This window comes from Onthophagus taurus, unplaced genomic scaffold (assembly GCF_036711975.1).
Source record: "Onthophagus taurus isolate NC unplaced genomic scaffold, IU_Otau_3.0 ScKx7SY_15, whole genome shotgun sequence".
NCBI lineage: Eukaryota > Metazoa > Arthropoda > Insecta > Coleoptera > Scarabaeidae > Onthophagus > Onthophagus taurus.
Window position 1 is genome coordinate 2660923 of NW_027248940.1, and position 16400 is coordinate 2677322.

At 31.1% G+C, this 16400-nt stretch overlaps 2 protein-coding genes across 4 annotated transcripts in view; one reads left to right on the plus strand and one right to left on the minus strand.

Moving 5' to 3' along the window:
- The first annotated feature begins 2320 nt into the window (after positions 1 to 2320).
- On the plus strand, positions 2321 to 13840 carry LOC111419936 (uncharacterized). 2 transcript variants are annotated; one of them, XM_071200879.1, is made up of 3 exons: positions 2321 to 2539; positions 13183 to 13302; positions 13351 to 13489. In XM_071200879.1, the coding sequence occupies exons 1-3, from the start codon at positions 2466 to 2468 to the stop codon at positions 13397 to 13399; spliced, it is 243 nt and encodes an 80-aa protein (XP_071056980.1). In that variant the 5' UTR covers positions 2321 to 2465; the 3' UTR covers positions 13400 to 13489. The 2 variants fall into 2 exon arrangements, with proteins under 2 accessions (XP_071056980.1, XP_071056979.1); XM_071200878.1 differs by lacking the exon at positions 13351 to 13489 and adding an exon at positions 13517 to 13840 and having other exon boundaries at positions 2322 to 2539.
- Positions 13841 to 13986: 146 nt separating this feature from the next.
- LOC111419934 (fructose-bisphosphate aldolase) overlaps positions 13987 to 16400 on the minus strand; it is a 42873-nt gene continuing 40459 nt past the window's right edge. For both annotated transcript variants that reach the window (XM_023052820.2, XM_023052821.2), the window contains exon 4: positions 13987 to 14238. In XM_023052820.2, coding sequence (XP_022908588.2) covers positions 14143 to 14238 — 96 coding nt within the window. In that variant the 3' untranslated portion in view covers positions 13987 to 14142. The remainder of the gene's footprint in view (positions 14239 to 16400) is intronic.

Genomic DNA, 16400 nt, shown 5'->3' on the forward strand with positions numbered 1-16400 from the left:
CGCAAGCTATTGATGGTAACATTGGGAAATCTGAGCGTATTACAAAAAAACTTTTAGAACAAAAGATGTAACAAATTGTATTCTTAGCAATTTTGCTTCCTTGTAGTTTTGCTCTCAGACACTTAGATATCGAGAAAAATGCGAAATATGAAAATTTGATGATTTCGTTGTTATTCCCAAGTTGTTGATGGTAATACTGAAAGATCTAAGCGTATTACAACAAAACTTTTGTAACAAAGATTGTAGCAAACTTCATCTATAACAATATTGCTCTCTTGTAGTTTTGCTCATGCGCGCAGATATCGAGAAAATTACGAAAATATGAAAATTTGAAGAATTCGTTGTTTTTCGCAAGTTGTCGACGGTAACATTGGGGGATCAAAGCATATTACAAAAAAACTTTTGGAACAAAAGTTGTAGCAAACTTTATTCTTAACAACATCGCTCTCTTGCACTTTTGCTCTCATACGCAAAGATATCAAGAAAAATACGAAAATATGAAAGTTTGATGAATTCGTTGTTTTTCGCAAGCTATTGATGGTAACATTGGGGAATCTGAGCGTATTACAAAAAAACTTTTAGAACAAAAGATGTAACAAATTGTATTCTTAGCAATATTGCTTCCTTGTAGTTTTGCTCTCAGACACTCAGATATCGAGAAAAATACGAAATATGAAAATTTGATGATTTCGTTGTTTTTCGCAAGTTATTGATGGTAACACTGGGGGATCAAAGTATATTACAAAAAAACTTTTGGAACAAAAGTTGTAGCAAACTTTATTCTTAATAACATTGCTCTCTTGCACTTTTGCTCTCATACGCATAGATATCAAGAAAAATGCGAAATATGAAAATTTGAGGAATTCGTTGTTTTTCGCAAGTTATTGATGGTACCACTGGGGGATCAAAGCATATTACAGAAAAACTTTTGGTACAAAAGTTGTAACAAACTTTATTCTTAACAACATTGCTCTCTTGCACTTTTGCTCTCATACGCATAGATATCAAGAAAAATACGAAAATATGAAAATTTCATGAATTCGTTGCTTTTCGCAAATGGTTGATGGTAGTATTGGGGCATCTGAGCATATTACAAAAAAGCTTTTAGAACAAAAGTTGTAGCAAATTTTATTCTTAACAATATTGCATTCTACTAGTTTTGCTCTCAGACGCACAGATATCGAGAAAAATAGGAATTATGAAGATTTGATGAATTCGTTGTTTTTCGCACATATATTAAAAGTTTTAGCAATTTTTTTTGATATTTTATCATAGTATATAATTATGTTATTTAGTGCATGCCAAAGATTATTTCCTGCTTGCAGAAAACTAAAGACCACTTGGAAACTTTCTTTCTGGAAGACTAGCCACTGCTTAGAGAGTCTACTAGCTACTTGAAGAAGACTAAATACTGCTTGGGAAGACTACTTAGTGCTTGCAAAACACTATTTTCTGCTTTCAGATGGCCCTTTATTTATTACTTGCAGAGGACTAAATACTGCTTGTAAAAGTCTATTTATTGCTTGGAAAGATTCCTTACTCGTTGTAGCTTCCAGACTCTTCTCTCACTCCTTTTTCTATTACTCTTCTACCAGTTAACAGTTATATATTACAAGCACCATGTCCAGTCAAGCTATATGCCCTTGCTGGATATGACCACACTGCCCATTCAATCCTTCTTTATCACCCTAAACACCTCCCATCCCTTATCTGATTTCATTTGTCTCCTTTTCGATGCCTCTCTCATCTTTTTAATCACCTCCTTCACTGGAAGTGATATGGATGACTAAATTGAACAAATTTTAATGATATCGATATTAATTTAGATGTTTTATTTTACTAGTTTCGGTGTTAAACCATCTTCAGGAGAAAGTTGAAAATTTTTTAATTGTAAATTAAAGTCTAGTTCAGTTAAATTTGTAATCTTATCTGGTCAATCAAGAATGTTATAATCGATTAAAAAAATGTGTGAATGATTTCGTCAAAAAACCGTAAACGATGTCCTCGTTGATTTTAGATGAATCATTCACCTAGAAAGTTCATATACAAATAATTTCAAAATATTGCAAGAATTTGACGTTAATGCAAAGTAAATAAAAAGTTTCTTTTTTTTTAATTTATAAATAAATGAAAGATTACGATTTTTAGATTAAAAAGATTAATGAGGTCCAAAAAAGTCCCGCTTATTAAAAAGTATCTTAAAAGTTTGTTTCCGCCAATTTTCGTCGGTTCCATATCAAATTGAAGAGGAATCGCGCATGATCATGCCAAGATTTAATATCGAAACGCGCGTGTACTATAAAAGCCGTCACGATACAGACAGCGACCGTCAGTTTTGTCCCGTTAACGGCCAAATAGATTCAAAGGTCGAATTATAAAACATCAACATAAAAAAATTAATCCAAAATAATCAAGTGATTTTGACTACATATATATATAAATTAAAAAAGTCTCCAAAGAGAAGAATGAAGATGGCAAAAATTTTAATCGTTTTTGTTTTGGTTTTATTGGATTACGGAGCTTGTAGACCTAATCAAAGGTAAAATTAATTTAATTCAATGTAGAAATTGTAACGTTGTAAAATTGTAAAATTTCGTCACTTAATGTTATAAACTTCGAATTATAAACAATCGCGGCGGCGTTGGGTAAGAGAGAAATATATAAGATAACGCTAATCAAATACAGAGAATGAAATCGTTCATTAAAAAAAAAATAATTAAATGAACTCAATGAAATAAATACGTACGAAACGAATTTCACTTTTCGTTCAATTGATATTGTTTATTGTTTTTGATTGTAAAAGCGATTTCAAGTATTATTCATTCTATTTTATTATTATTATTATTATTATTTTCGCACGATTTGTGTTTATAAACGATTTAATTTCTAATTTAGATCGTTTGAATGATAACTAATGCATCAATTTGATGATTACGTTTAAACGTCAATTTTGAAATTAATAACAAATTTGGCTCAACTCAAAATTCTTAAAAAATCAAAAAAAAATCCGTTATAAATAAAAATACGAAGTGACAGAAACGATTTTTTTTCTGGATTTGCTGCTTAAGACGATTAGGAATGCGATCCAATTCAAATTAAATTAATACCAAATTCTGATCAACCCGAAATTCATCAAACTTTGTTTTCCATAAAAATATGAAGTGGCAGAAATAATTTTCTTTCTGGATTTGCTGCTTAATACGACAAGGAATGCGATACAGTTGAAAATAAATTAATCGGAAATTCTGCTCAACTCGAAATTCGCAAATTTTTAATTTTCAGAAAAATAGAAATTGGCAAAAATTATTTTTTTGAGTTACATTTTTAAGTTACATGATATGTTTGAGTCACTGTTTACTTTTGTAAAACTTTTGTTGTGAAAAATTCGTGAAAATAAGATAAGAAACACTTCGATATTAAATTGCAATCGAATGGCGTAATCGGAAGTGGCACTTCAGTCCAGGTGTAGTGCCACTTACAAATTTTTGGCATATAAGCTGCTATAGATAATTCAACAATACTCGATTATGTGTTTTTAATTATTGACAAAAAAAAACGATTAAATATTAAGTTTCAGCAGAGTTATATAAAAGCCCCTAAACTTTATTTTCTTGCACTTTTGCTCTCATACGCAAAATACCAAACTATGAAAATTTGATGATTTGCAAGTTATTGATGGTAACACTGGGGGATCTAAGCATATTATAAAAAAACTTTTGAAACAAAAATTGTAGAAAATTTTATTTTTAACAATATTGCTCTCATACCCATAGATATCAAGAAAAATACGAAAATATGAAAATTAGCAGAATTCGTAGTTTTACAAGTAGCTAATGGAAAAAAATCGGTATTCCAAGCATGATACAGAAAAACTTTTAGAACAACAGTTGTAGCAAATTTTACCCTTAACACATTATTCTGTAACATTTTTGCTCCCAGATGTATCAATGTAAAGAAATATTCGAAAATATGAAAATTAGAAAAACTCGTAACTTCACAATTTGCTAATGGAAAAAAAATCGCAATTCCGAGCATGATACAGAAAAACTTTTAGAACAAAAGTTGTAGCAAATTTTAGCCTTAACACATTATTCTCTAACATTTTTGCTCTCAGATGTATCAATGTAAAGTAACATTCGAAAATATGAAAATTAGAACAATTCGTAACTTCACAATTTGCTAATGGAAAAAAAATCGGTATTCCGAGCATGATACAAAAAAACTTTCAGAACAAAAGTTGTAGCAAATTTTACCCTAAACACATTGTTTTCCAACGTTATTGCTCTCAGATGCATCAATGTAGAGAAATATTCGAAAATATGAAAATTAGCAGAATTCGTAGTTTCACAAGTTGCTAATGGAAAGAAAACGGTATTCCGAGCATGATACAGAAAAGCTTTTAGAACAAAAGTTGTAGCAAATTTTACCCTTAACACATTGTTCTCTAACATTTTTGCTCTCAGATGCATCAATGTAGAGAAATATTTGAAAATATGAAAATTAGCAGATTTCGAAGTATCAGAAGTTGCTAATGGAAAAAAAATCGGTATTCCGAGCATGATACAGAAAAACTTTTAGAACAAAAGTTGTAGCAAATATTAGCCTTAACACATTGTTCTCCAACGTTATTGCTCTCAGATGCATCAATGTAGAGAAATATTCGAAAATATGAAAATTAGAAGAATTCTTAGTTTCACAATTTGCGAATGGAAAAAAAATCGGTATTCCGAGCATGATAGAAAAGAACTTTTAGAACAAAAGTTGTAGCAAATTTTAGCCTTAACACATTGTTCTCCAACATTTTTGCTCTCAGATGTATCAATGTAGAGAAAGAAATATTCGAAAATATGAAAATTAGAAAAATTCGTAACTTCACAATTTGCTAATGGAAAAAAAAATCGGTATTCCGAGCATGATACAGAAAAACTTTTAGAACAAAAGTTGTAGCAAATTTTAGCCTTAACACATTGTTTTCGAACGTTATTGCTCTCAGATGCATCAATGTAGAGAAATATTCGAAAATTTGAAAATTAGAAGAATTCTTAGTTTCACAATTTGCTAATGGAAAAAAAATCGGTATTCCGAGCATTATACAGAAAAACTTTTATAACAAAAGTTGTAGCAAATTTTACCCTTAACACATTATTTTCTAACATTTTTGCTCTCAGATGTATCAATGTAAAGAAATATTCGAAAATATGAAAATTAGAAAAATTCGTAACTTCACAATTTGCTAATGAAAAAACAATCGGTATTCAGAGCATGATACAGAAAAACTTTTATAACAAAAGTTGTAGCAAATTTTACCGTTAACACATTGTTTTCTAACATTTTTGCTCTCAGATGCATCAATGTGGAGAAATATTCGAAAATATGAAAATTAGCAGAATTCATAGTTTCACAAATTGCTAATGGAAGAAAAATCGGTATTCCGAGCATGATACAAAAGAACTTTTAGAACAAAAGTTGTAGCAAATTTTACCCTTAACACATTGTTTTCTAACATTTTTGCTCTCAGATGTATCAATGTAGAGAAATATTCAAAAATATGAAAATTAGAAGAATTCGTAACTTCACAAGTTGCTAATGGAAGAAAAATCGGTATTCCGAGCATGATACAAAAGAACTTTTAGAACAAAAGTTGTAGCAAATTTTAGCCTTAACATATTGTTCTCCAACATTTTTGCTCTCAGATGTATCAATGTAGAGAAATATTCGAAAATATGAAAATTACCAGAATTCATAGTTTCACAAGTTGCTAATGGAAGAAAAATCGGTATTCCGAGCATGATACAAAAGAACTTTTAGAACAAAAGTTGTAGCAAATTTTAGCCTTAACACATTGTTCTCCAACATTTTTGTTCTCAGATGTATCAATATAGAGAAAGAAATATTGGAAAATATGAAAATTAGAAAAATTCGTAACTTCACAATTTGGTAATGGAAAAAAATCGGTATTCCGAGCATTATACAGAAAAACTTTTAGAACAAAAGTTGTAGCAAATTTTAGCCTTAACACATTGTTTTCCAACGTTATTGCTCTCAGATGCATCAATGTAGAGAAATATTCGAAAATATGAAAATTAGAAGAATTCTTAGTTTCACAATTTGCTAATGGAAAAAATCGGTATTCCGAGCATGATACAGAAAAACTTTTATAACAAAAGTTGTAGCAAATTTTACCCTTAACACATTATTTTCTAACATTTTTGCTCTCAGATGTATCAATGTAAAGAAATATTCGAAAATATGAAAATTAGAAAAATTCGTAACTTCACAATTTGCTAATGGAAAAACAATCGGTATTCAGAGCATGATACAGAAAAACTTTTATAACAAAAGTTGTAGCAAATATTAGCATTAACACATTGTTCTCTAACATTTTTGTTCTCAGTTGCATCAATGTACAGAAATATTCAAAAATATGAAAATTAGAAGAATTCGTAGTTTCACAAGTTGCTAATGGAAAAAAAAATCGGTATTTCGAGCATGACACAGAAAAACTTTTATAACAAAAGTTGTAGCAAATTTTAGTTTTAACACATTGTTCTCCAATATTTTGGCTATCAGATGCATCAATGTAGATAAATATGCGAAAATATGAAAATTAGCAAAATTCTTAGTTTCACAAATTGCTAATGGAAAAAGAATCGGTATTCCGAGCATGATACAGAAAAACTTTTAGAACAAAAGTTCTAGCAAATTTTACCCTAAACACATTGTTCTCTAACATTTTTGCTCTCAGATGCATCAATGCAGAGAAATATTCGAAAATATGAAAATTGGCAGTATTCGTAGTTTCACAAGTTGCTAATGGAAAAAAACGGTATTCCGAGCATGATACAGAAAAACTTTTACAACAAAAGATGTAGCAAATTTTATTCTTAACAACATTGCTCTCTTGCGCTCTCATACCCATAGATATCAAGAAAAATACGAAAATATGAAAATTTGATGAAATCGTCGCTTTCCACAAGTTAATGATGGCAACATTAGGGAATCTAAGCATATTACAAAGAAACGTTTCGAACAAAAGTTGTAGCAAATTTTATTCTTAACAACATGGCTCTCTTGCACATTTGCTCTCAGATACATAGATATCGAGAAAAATACAAAATATTAAAATTTGATGAATTCGTTGCTTTTCGCAAGTTATTGATGGTAACACTAGGAGATATAAGCATACTACAAAAAAACTTTTAGAACAAAAGATGTAGCAAATTACATTCTTAACAATATTGCTCTGTTTGCTCTCAGATGCATAGATATTAAGAAAATTACGAAAATATGGAGATTTGATGAATTCGTTGTTTTTCGTAAGTTTCGCAACTTTTGGAACAAAAGTTGTAGCAAATTTTATTTTTAAATTGAAGTTAATAACACAACAAATTTAATTTTAATCCAAAAAATTATTTTGTTTGAAAGATCAATACATGAATGTCATTAACATTTGAAAATAATTTCGGGCATATGGGCACCGCGGCTATTCTTAACGAAGCTTGTTGGCCGTATGTCACGTATGGCCTCCAAGGCGTCAATTGTTGCTGATTTATCAGCTTAAACCAATGACTTTGCGTGGCCCCACAGGAAATAATCGAGAGGTGTTAAATAGCACGACCTTGGAGGCTAATTGACAGGTTCATTTCTCGAAATCAACTTATCGCCAAATTTTGATTTCAATAAGTCTATGGTTGCGGTCGCCCTATGGCACATAGCGCCGTCCTGTTGAAACCACATTTCGCCCGGATCAATGTCATCCATGTTTTCAAAGAAAAAATCATTAATTATGGTGCAGTAACGATCTCCATTGACCGGAATGGAGCGTGATCCGGCTTCATTTTTGAAGAAATGATGCCACCAGCGTGCAAACCACACCAAACGGTCTTTCCTGCTTGCAAAAAACTAAAACCATTTGCAAAAATTACTTATTTCTTGCAGAGGACTAAATACAGCTGGGGTGTACTAATTAGGGTTTGCAAAAGTCTATTTCCCGTTTTCAAAAGACTAACCACTGCATAGAGAGACTTGTAAAACATTATCTTTTTTCTTTCAAATGACCATTTATTACTTGTAGAACACAAAATACTGCTTGAGAAGACTACTTAGTTCTTGCAGAAGTCTATTTATTGCTTGCGGAGCTTAGATACTGCTTGGAAACGCAAACTTCGTGTGTGCAGAATACAACTTGCTGCTTAAAGGACTACTTACTGATTGGAAAGGTTCCTTACTGCTTCCAGAAGACAATTTTCTGTTCGGGGGAATTTCCAGAAGAGAACTTTTTTTCTTCATCTCCTCTTTCATGCCTACTCCCTATCCAATCTTCTCGCACTCTCAAACAATCTCATCACACCATTAACCTGCCGACAGGCAAGCCGAATTAAAGCTGCCGAATTAAACACACATCACACATTCGATCTCTAATTTGATCGATTTAAATATATTCAACATCCAAATGGTATTAAATGCACATCCTGAGTCAAGCAAACCACCACACTCTGCCATACACTCTACTTAAGCATCGAGTACCAGGAAAAAAAGTACACCTTCTCTTAAAACAATACTTATTCTTATGAATCAAAACATTTACGTTCTGAAAAACTTTCTTTTCGAAAACTACCAAGATTTATCTTAGCAAATATACTATATTTGCTTTTTCATATTCATCATGGTGGTCGGAGATGTTTCGCACTCGCTCAATGAGTTTAGTTCCGACTTATTATTGACCAGATCTTCGAGGCGTTACTGAATTACCAAAATCTAGAAATCTCTAGAAATCTTCATCGCAGTTGAATACATACTTCACCGCATATATCATTACTCATATACCATTGACAACGCGTTCAAGCACTTCTACCTGCTGATTTTCTTCCACGTTTAGCATTGTGTCAATGACTCTTGGACAAATTGGTTCAAATCCCTCAACTACTGAAAATCCACGTGAGCTAAGTGAAGAAGGATTTCAACATGAAATTAGCTAGTTGGACCAGCATTTTTGGCTTACCGGCGAAGTGTTTTGCAACTTTTTGCAACAAACGTTACATCAGTTTCTATAGGATGTACCATTGGCTCACTAAACCCCCTGGATTTTTATCTATGGGGCCATCTTAAATCTTTAGTTTAAACTACTCCAGAGGAAAATGCTGGCTGAAATTCAATAAGAAACTATCCTGGTGTTTTTGCATGTTAGCTGGAGATAGTCATTTTCAACAATTATTGTAGATTAGGAAGCTTATATTTATAATTTGTAGTAATAAAATGTTGTTGTTGTTGAAATCTTTGTTTAAGCTGTATCTTCGAAGCAAACCGGTTTTTCAACAATTATCAAAGGATAAAACATAGACCATAGAATAGTCGAAAGAATAATCCCTTGAATGTTTGCCGCATGTTTCATAAACACCTGTATGTACAGAAAATTTTGTTGAAGATAATGAGCAGAAACTTTCATGATTGAGACGAATCTGTTGCTGCGGACTGGATATTGTTACCTTAGTACTCACGCCACTATCTCGGCTATTATCCAACAAGACATTATTGAAATAAAAGTTTCACTATTTGTATTTTTATTACTGGCACTGCTACCTCGGCTGCTATTCAACGAAATAGTGTTGAAATAAAAGTTTTGCTGTTTATATTCTTAGTACACATATATGGTAATACTGAGGAATTTGAGCATGCTAGAAAAAAACTTTTTGAACGAAAGTTATAGCAAATTTTATTCTTAACAATATTGTTTTCTTGCACTTTTGCTCTCATATGTACACATATAAAGGAAAATGCTAAAATATGAAAAAATTGATGAATTCGTTGTTTTTCGCAAGTTATTGATGGTACCACTAAAAGATCTAAACATATTACAAAAAAGCTTTTAGAACGAAAGTAGTAGTAAATTTTATTCTTAACAACATTGCTCTCTTGCACATTTGCTCTCAGATGCATAAATATTGGGAAAAATACGATAATATGAAAATATGATGAATTGGTTTTTTCAAATTATTGATGGTAGCACTGGGGAATCTGAGCATGCTACAAAAAAACTTTTCGAACGAAAGTTGTAGCAAGTTTTATTCTTAACAACATTGCTCTCTTGCACTTTTGCTTTCATATGCATACATATCAAGGAAAATGCTAAAATATGAAAAAATTTATGAATTACTTGTTTTTCGCAAATTATTGATGGTAACACTAAACGATCTAAGCATATTACAAAAAATCTTTTAGAACAAAAGTTGTAGCAAATTTTATTCTTAACAACGTTGTTCTCTTGCACATTTGCTCTCCGATACATAAACATTGAGAAAAATACGATAATATGAAGATATGATGAATTCGTTGTTTTTTCAAATTATTGATGCTAGCACTGGGGAATCTGAGCATGCTAAAGAAAAACTTTTCGAACGAAAGTTGTAGCAAATTTTATTCTTAACAACATTGCTGTCTTGCACTTTCGCTCTCAGACGCATAGATATCGAGAAAAATACGATAATTTGAAAATATTATGAATTCATTGTTTTTTCAAATTGTTATCCAAGATATTATTGAAATAAAAGTTGCTGCCTCGAAAATAAGATATCTGGAGTCTTACCAATGGCAATTCTAACATTTTCTTTCAAATTAAAGTTCAACCAGAGTGATTCCAAACTTTTTTCAGTACCTGTAATTTGGCCAATATCATTCTAAAAGTTTTTCTTGATTTCTGGAATCTCCCCAGAGTAATACCAAAACCTTTTTACGGTCTTCGGGATAAAATACTTGTTTTTCTTGATACCTTCATCAATAACAACCTCATTTAGAACTTGGCTTGAATGATTTCTGACATTTTTTTAACTAAATTTGTTATTTTTCCTATTCCTCCACTAGAAAATGCTAGTGGAAGACTAAATACCGATTGCAGAAGACTATATATTGTTGACAGAAGATTAGATATTGTTAATGAAAGACCAGAAACTACTTGCAGAACACTAGAATTGTTGGCAGAAGACTAGACACTGCTGGTGGAAGGATAGACTGATTTCAGAAGACTATATGTGACCTAGTCTCGGAATTATTTTAACACTGGGGAATCTGAGCATGCTAGAGAAAAACTTTTCCAACGAAAGTTGTAGCAAATTTTAGTCTTAACAACATTGCTCTCTTGCACTTTTGCTCTCAGACGCATAGATATTGAGAAAAATACGATAATATGAAAATATGATGAATTGGTTTTTTCAAATTATTGATGGTAGCACTGGGGAATCTGAGCATGCTAGAGAAAAACTTTTCGAACGAAAGTTGTAGCAAATTGTATTGTTAACAACATTGCTTTCTTACACTTTTACTGTCAGACGCATAGATATTGAGAAAAATACGACAATTTGAAAATATGATGAATTTATTGTTTTTTCAAACCATTGATGGTAGCATTGGAAAATCTGAGCATGCTAGAGAAAAACTTTTCCAACGAAAGTTGTGGCAAATTTTATTCTTAACAACATTGCTTTCTTGCACTTTTGCTGTCAGACGCATAGATATAGAGAAAAATACGATAATTTAAAAATATGATGAATTCATTTTTTTCAAATTATTGATGGTAGTACTGGGGAATCTAAGCATGCTACAAAAAAACTTTTCGAACGAAAGTTGTAGCAAATTTTATTCTTAACAACATTGCTTTCTTACACTTGTACTCTCAGACACATAGATATCGAGAAAAATACGATAATTTGAAAATATGATGAATTTATTGTTTTTTCAAACCATTGATGGTAGCATTGGAGAATCTGAGCATGCTAGAGAAAAACTTTTCCAACGAAAGTTGTAGCAAATTTTATTCTTAACAACATTGCTTTCTTATACTTTTGCTGTCAGACGCATAGATATTGAGAAAAATGCGATAATTTGAAAATATGAATTTATTCTTTTTTCAATTCATTGATGGCAGCATTGGAGAATCTGAGCATGCTAGAGAAAAACTTTTCCAACGAAAGTTGTAGCAAATTTTATTCTTAACAACATTGCTCTCTTGCACTTTTGCTGTCAGACGCATAGATATCAAGAAAAATACGATAAGTTAAAAATATAACGAATTCATTGTTTTTTCAAATTATTGATGGTAGCACTGGGGAACCTGAGCATGCTAGAGAAAAACTTTTCGAGCGAAAGTTGTAGCAAATTTTATTCTTAACAACATTGCTTTCTTACACTTTTGCTGTCAGACGCATAGATATTGAGAAAAATACGATAATTTGAAAATATGATGAATTTATTGTTTTTTCAAATCATTGATGGTAGCATTGGAGAATCTGAGCATGCTAGAGAAAAACTTTTCCAACGAAAGTTGTAGCAAATTTTATTGTTAACAAAATTGCTCTCTTGCACTTTTGCTCTCAGATGCATAGATATCGAGAAAAATACGATAATTTGAAAATATGATGAATTTATTGTTTTTTCAAATCATTGATGGTAGCATTGGAAAATCTGAGCATGTTGCAAAAAAACTTTTCGAACGAAAGTTGTAGCAAATTTTATTCTTGACAACATTGCTCATTTGCACTTTTGCTCTCAGACGCATAGATATTGAGAAAAATACGATAATATAAAAATATGACGAATTCGTTGTTTTTTCAAATTGTTATCCAAGATATTATTGAAATAAAAGTTTTACTGTTTTTATCTTCAGTATTCATGTTACTGCCTCAGTAACATTGTTGCCTCAAAAATAAGATATCTGGAGTCTTACCAATGGCAATTCTAACATTTTCTTTCAAATTAAAGTTTAACCAGAGTGATTCAAAACTTTTGGTCAATATCGTTCTAAAACTTGATTTCTGGAATCTCCCCAGACTAATACCAGCAGCAGCAGTTTAGCCAATGTAATTCTAGAATTTTTCATGAAACTTAGACATTGAATAATACAATTCCAACATTTTTCTTGTAAAAAAAAATTTAATCAGAGTAATTACAAAAACTTTTTTTCAAATCTGCAAATTCTAGACTTGTTCGATATAATTCCAGATATTTTCTTCCAAGTTGGAGATAGCGCAGTATAACTTGCAGCTTTTTTTGAAGTATTGAAGCATTTTCTGCAGTTTAGAGTTTGGCCAATGCAATTGCAGAATTTTTCCTGAATATTGGACATTGAATGAGTCTCACCAATGACAATTATTTCTGTCATTCCATATTTTTTATATGTTTTTTTTGTTGCAGAGTTAAACGGGTTTCCGATCAAAGATTGGCAGAATTGAACACAAAATTGGGGCTATCTCAACTAAAAGGTCAAATCGTAACCATCCCAGTTGCTCACGGGAAATTAGACCCCGCAATAATGTAAGTACAACGACGAGATTGTAATCTCAATAAAAAATTATTTTTCAGAAGCGACCAAGAAAAATTTACAACTATCAACAGTTTAATCCCGACATAATTGTATCAAATACATATTATCTTAATCTTATTAATAAATTATTTTTGATGATATCACCAAATTAAAATAAAAGTTTAAAATGAAACAAGATTGTAGCGTTTTTTTTGTTTGTTATAGTGGGAGGAGACGTCGATCGCAATCGAATCTGCTCGAGTTGCTATTGAGTCCCCAGGATGACAACTTACAAGAGGAAATGACCCCAGATTTGATTACGTACGAAGATAGCTTCAAACGATAAACTTCAACGAACCGAAACCGTTATCAATTAAACCCTAAATAAATAATCTTGTACTTAAACGGGAACTTCTCCAGTATTAAGACTTAATTAATCTAATATCGTAGTATTATTTTTTAATCGATGTGATTTGTGATTCTATTTTTTTGTTGTGATACTTTTAATTAATTAGGTATTTATTAAATAAATTAAATTTGAATCTTTAATTTATGAACCTTTTTTCTCCACCAAGGAAAGATTAATAGGAAAAAAGGAAATGAATCAAGGAAATTAAAATTGACTCACCTAAAATAACCACCATGTCAAGATCTAAAATAAAGAATAAAAAAAAATAAATAAAAATGGTTACAAAGATATTTAAAATTTTTTTTTAAAAGACAAATTACAATTTTTAATTTGTAATAATAATAATAATGTGGAAAAAAAGCGCAGAATTTATTTCATCGAATCCTTTCTTCATCCTTACTTTTAATTGTTAGGGATAAAAAGGATAAGAATGAATTAATTTTTAATAGGAGTGGTTTTTAATGAACATGCTTTCCATTCCTGCGCTACCCTCGACGGTTCCAGCCACGTATTTTCCTTGGGATGCCGAGCCATTAGCCTTAAAAAATTAAAAACAATAAATTTACAACAAATAATCAAATTATTTTTTTAATAATTTGTTTAATCGATACACAGTTAATAAATTTTTTGAAATAAACTTTGTTGTGCCAAATCTGATATGGCGTAAGCGTCGTATTTTCCATAAGAAGCATCACTATTCGCCTATAATTAAAAAAATTAAGCTTGAAAAGTTGAGGAAATGAAATTAAAGTATGATTGATAAATAAATCAATTAATAAATGAATTCATCAATCAATTTTAATTGCTATTAAATTTATGACAATTAATTCAATTGGATTTGATTTGTAATTCACAATTAATATTTCTAATTGAATTAGAGTAACTGGTGATTGAATTTTAAACTGTAATTGACTAGATTTTGCTAATTAGATACGGCTAATAAAACTGTTTACAGAAGACTAGACACTGATTACAGAATGCTAGATATTGTTAATGAAAGACCCATGATTCTGCAAGTAGTATTTAGTACTTGCGCTTTGACTAGATACTGATTGCAGAAGACTATACTGCTAGCAGAAAGCTAAATACTGTTAATGAAACACTAGAAACTAGTTACAGAACACTAGATCTGTTGGCAGAAGACTAGAAAATGCTAGAGGAAGACTAAGTACCTATTGCAGAAGATTATGTGTTGTTGGCAGAAGATTAGATATTGTTAATGAAAGACTAGAAATTACTTGCAGAACACTAGAATTGTTGGCAGAAGACTAGACACTGCTAGTGGAAGCATAGACTGATTTTAGAAGATTATATGTGACCTAGTCTACGAATTATTTATGGTAACACTGGGCAATCTGAGCATGCTAGAGAAAAACTTTTTGAAGGAAAGCTGTAGCAAATTTTATTCTTAACAAAACTGCACTCTTGCACTTTTGCTCTCAGATGCATAGATATGGAGAAAAATGCGATATGAAAATATGATGAATTCGTTGTTTGTTCAAATTATTGATGGTAGCACTGGAGAATCTGAACATGCTAGAGAAAAACTTTTCGAACGAAAGTTGTAGCAAATTTTATTCTTAACAAAATTGCTCTCTTGCACATTTGCTCTCAGATGCATAGATATTGAGAAAAATGCGATATGAAAATATGATGAATTCGTAGTTTTTTCAAATTATTGATGGTAGCACTGGAGAATCTGAGCATGCTACAGAAAAACTTTTCGAACGAAAGTTGTAGCAAATTTTATTCTTAACAAAACTGTACTCTTGCACTTTTGCTCTCAGATGCATAGATATTGAGAAAAATACGATATGAAAATATGATAAATTCGTTGTTTTTTCAAATTATTGATGGTAGCACTGGAGAATCTGAGCATGCTAGAGAAAAACTTTTTGAACGAAAGATGTAGCAAATTTTATTCTTAACAAAACTGCACTCTTACACTTTTGCTCTCAGATACATAGATATGGAGAAAAATGCGATAAGCAAATATGATGAATTCGCTGTTTTTTCAAATTATTGATGGTAGCACTGGGAAATCTGAGCATGCTAGAGAAAAACTTTTCGAACGAAAGTTGTAGCAAATTTTATTCTTAACAAAACTGCACTCTTGCACTTTTGCTCTTAGATGCATAGATATTGAGAAAAATGCGATATGAAAATATAATGAATTCGTTGTTTTTTCAAATTATTGATGGTAGCACTGGGGAATCTGAGCGTGCTAGAGAAAAACTTTTCGAACAAAAGTTGTAGCAAATTTTATTCTTAACAAAACTGTACTCTTGCACTTTTCCTGTCAGATGCATAGATATGGAGAAAAATGTGATATGAAAATATGATGAATTCGTTGTTTTTTCAAATTATTGATGGTAGCACTGGAGAATCTGAACATGCTAGAGAAAAACTTTTCCAACGGAAGTTGTAGCAAATTTTATTCTTAACAAAACTGCACTCTTGCACATTTGCTCTCAGATGCATAGATATTGAGAAAAATGCGATATGAAAATATGATGAATTCGTTGTTTTTTCAAATTATTGATGGTAGCACTGGAGAATCTGAGCATGCTAGAGAAAAACTTTTCCAACGGAAGTTGTAGCAAATTTTATTCTTAACAAAACTGCACTCTTGCACTTTTGCTCTCAGATACATAGATATGGAGAAAAATGCGATATGAAAATATGATGAATTCGTTGTTT